This window comes from Nematocida homosporus (genome assembly GCF_024244095.1).
Source record: "Nematocida homosporus strain JUm1504 chromosome Unknown 4507, whole genome shotgun sequence".
NCBI classification, from domain to species: Eukaryota; Fungi; Microsporidia; genus Nematocida; species Nematocida homosporus.
Genome location: NW_026250554.1, coordinates 1 through 1925, shown reverse-complemented (window position 1 = coordinate 1925; position 1925 = coordinate 1). Strand labels below are relative to the sequence as shown.

Here is a 1925-nt window from a genome sequence, read left to right as displayed (position 1 = left end):
GATAAGAAAAGGGATGTTAGGAATGAGTTTGAAGTTAGTATTAGCGTGGTTATGTTGTGTTATGGTGTGGCTTAGTGTGGTATTGGGTAGTAGTGATAGCAGTACTAACTCAGATGAAATGGAGTTATCGCCAGGTGTCGAATTATCGACTGAGACAGCTTGTTTATTAGGTGAAAGCAATCCATGCATAGAAAGGAATAATTTTGATTTATATGGCCTAGATAACCCCAATAACGAAATCTCAGAACACCAAATACGCAATATGAAGGAAAGAATGACTGCATGTTTGGAATGGATGTATATATTTCAACCTTTGGTAGGAGATCAATTGATAGAATCTCGCAATCTAGATGGCTCCATAGGCTGGATTCTTGAGATGAATTCAAAGAAGGATCAAATACAAATGGTAGAAGACATGCAGGCAGAGGAACTAATAGGCTATTTGTCTGAATTGGAAGGAATACCAGGCGTACGTGAAGTCGCCGACATGTATGCCAGCCAGCTACTAAAAATAACAACTACCAATTTTAGTATTCCCCCAACTTCCGGGCCAACTCTCAACCCAACTAGTACTAACCCAAATAAGGAAACAATAACCTACAAACAGTGTCTAGAAGTCTTAAAGCCCCTGAAAAAGATCACTAATTCGGATCGGCTATGGATTGCCGGAAAGTCAACGGAAAATGAGATACTAGACCAACTTGAGCTGCTATTGTTTCTACTACGGATTGCGGATAGTCTTATAACCACAATATACTGGATAGACATGAGTAAAGTCTTATTTGATCCGAAATCAATAGATAGCTTTAGGCCTTTACTGAAGGACATCCCCGCGAAACTGAAAGAGCGAAAGCTTGCTTTTGATATCGCTACTTCATGTAATCATGTGTTTTGGAACGCCTTCCTTGATTTGCTCGGCGAAAACTACAATATCAAAATGAAACATGTGAGAGATTATTGGGTAGTGTCGCTTAATGCCAACCCAACTTAATAAAGGCCTAGTTAGTATTATGATAGTTTGGTTTGTGTCATGCCCATGGGGGGAAAGGTCCCTCTTAGACCAGCAGTACTCATCCAAAGACAAAGAAAGGTGCCGGACTCTCTGTTCTTTATTCATGTATGAGCTTCTTGGGTGCCACGGTTGGCGATCAAGAAGGTGTAACGTCTCGGACGCTTCCCTTTAGATTCCTCAGTTAGAGACTCGCCTCTTTCCGTCAGATATCTAACACTCGTTTGGGTTAGTATTGGGTTAGATGATTCCCATGGAGGGACCTCTAGAACCTCCGTATCGCAATAACTAATCTCTATATCGTTGAGACCTAGATGTATCTCTGCGGAAGATCCCTAGAATCTCGATATCGCTACATTGATCTCGGCCTCGTTGAGATCTAGATGAATCTTGTAGAAGACCTCTAGAATCTCGGTGTCGCTCTCTTCTTATCTTCATCCGAATTCCTTATCTTAATCTCCATCCGAATTCCTAATCTAGATAGCAAAGCTTGCTACTCTTTATAGTTCTAATGCTGATCTAACACTTGTAGATTCACGACTAATTAATTGCTTATCTCGGATCTCCCAGGATTGGGATTGAAACATCACGTAACTTAGATGATGTCGAACAATAAAGGTTAATCTCTTAACGCTTGACTATTCCTCGCTCCTCGTCCGCTAATTAAATAGTATTGGGTTGGTATTGAGTTAGTATTGAGTTGGTATTGGATGTGAAACTACAATGTATTTATTGATTTCATCGTTATTTATACTTCATGGTCTCTTGGTTATATCATCAAGTATAAATAAGATCTTGTTCAGTATGACCAACTATCTTCATCCTTGGGTACGATTTGTGACATTTATGTCATACAACAGTTATTATTGTGATGGTTGCTTTTGAAATTTAATAAAATGCAGAGATAAGAAAAGGG

The 1925-nt window shown here is 39.5% G+C and overlaps 1 protein-coding gene across 1 annotated transcript; it reads left to right on the top strand.

The window, feature by feature from the left end:
• Positions 1 to 991, top strand: NEHOM01_2519 (uncharacterized protein; the record flags this gene model as incomplete). The annotated part of the gene is made up of 1 exon (XM_051491395.1): positions 1 to 991. A coding segment is annotated over one exon (991 nt), but the record flags the coding sequence as incomplete, so codon positions are not given.
• Positions 992 to 1925: the final 934 nt, after the last annotated feature.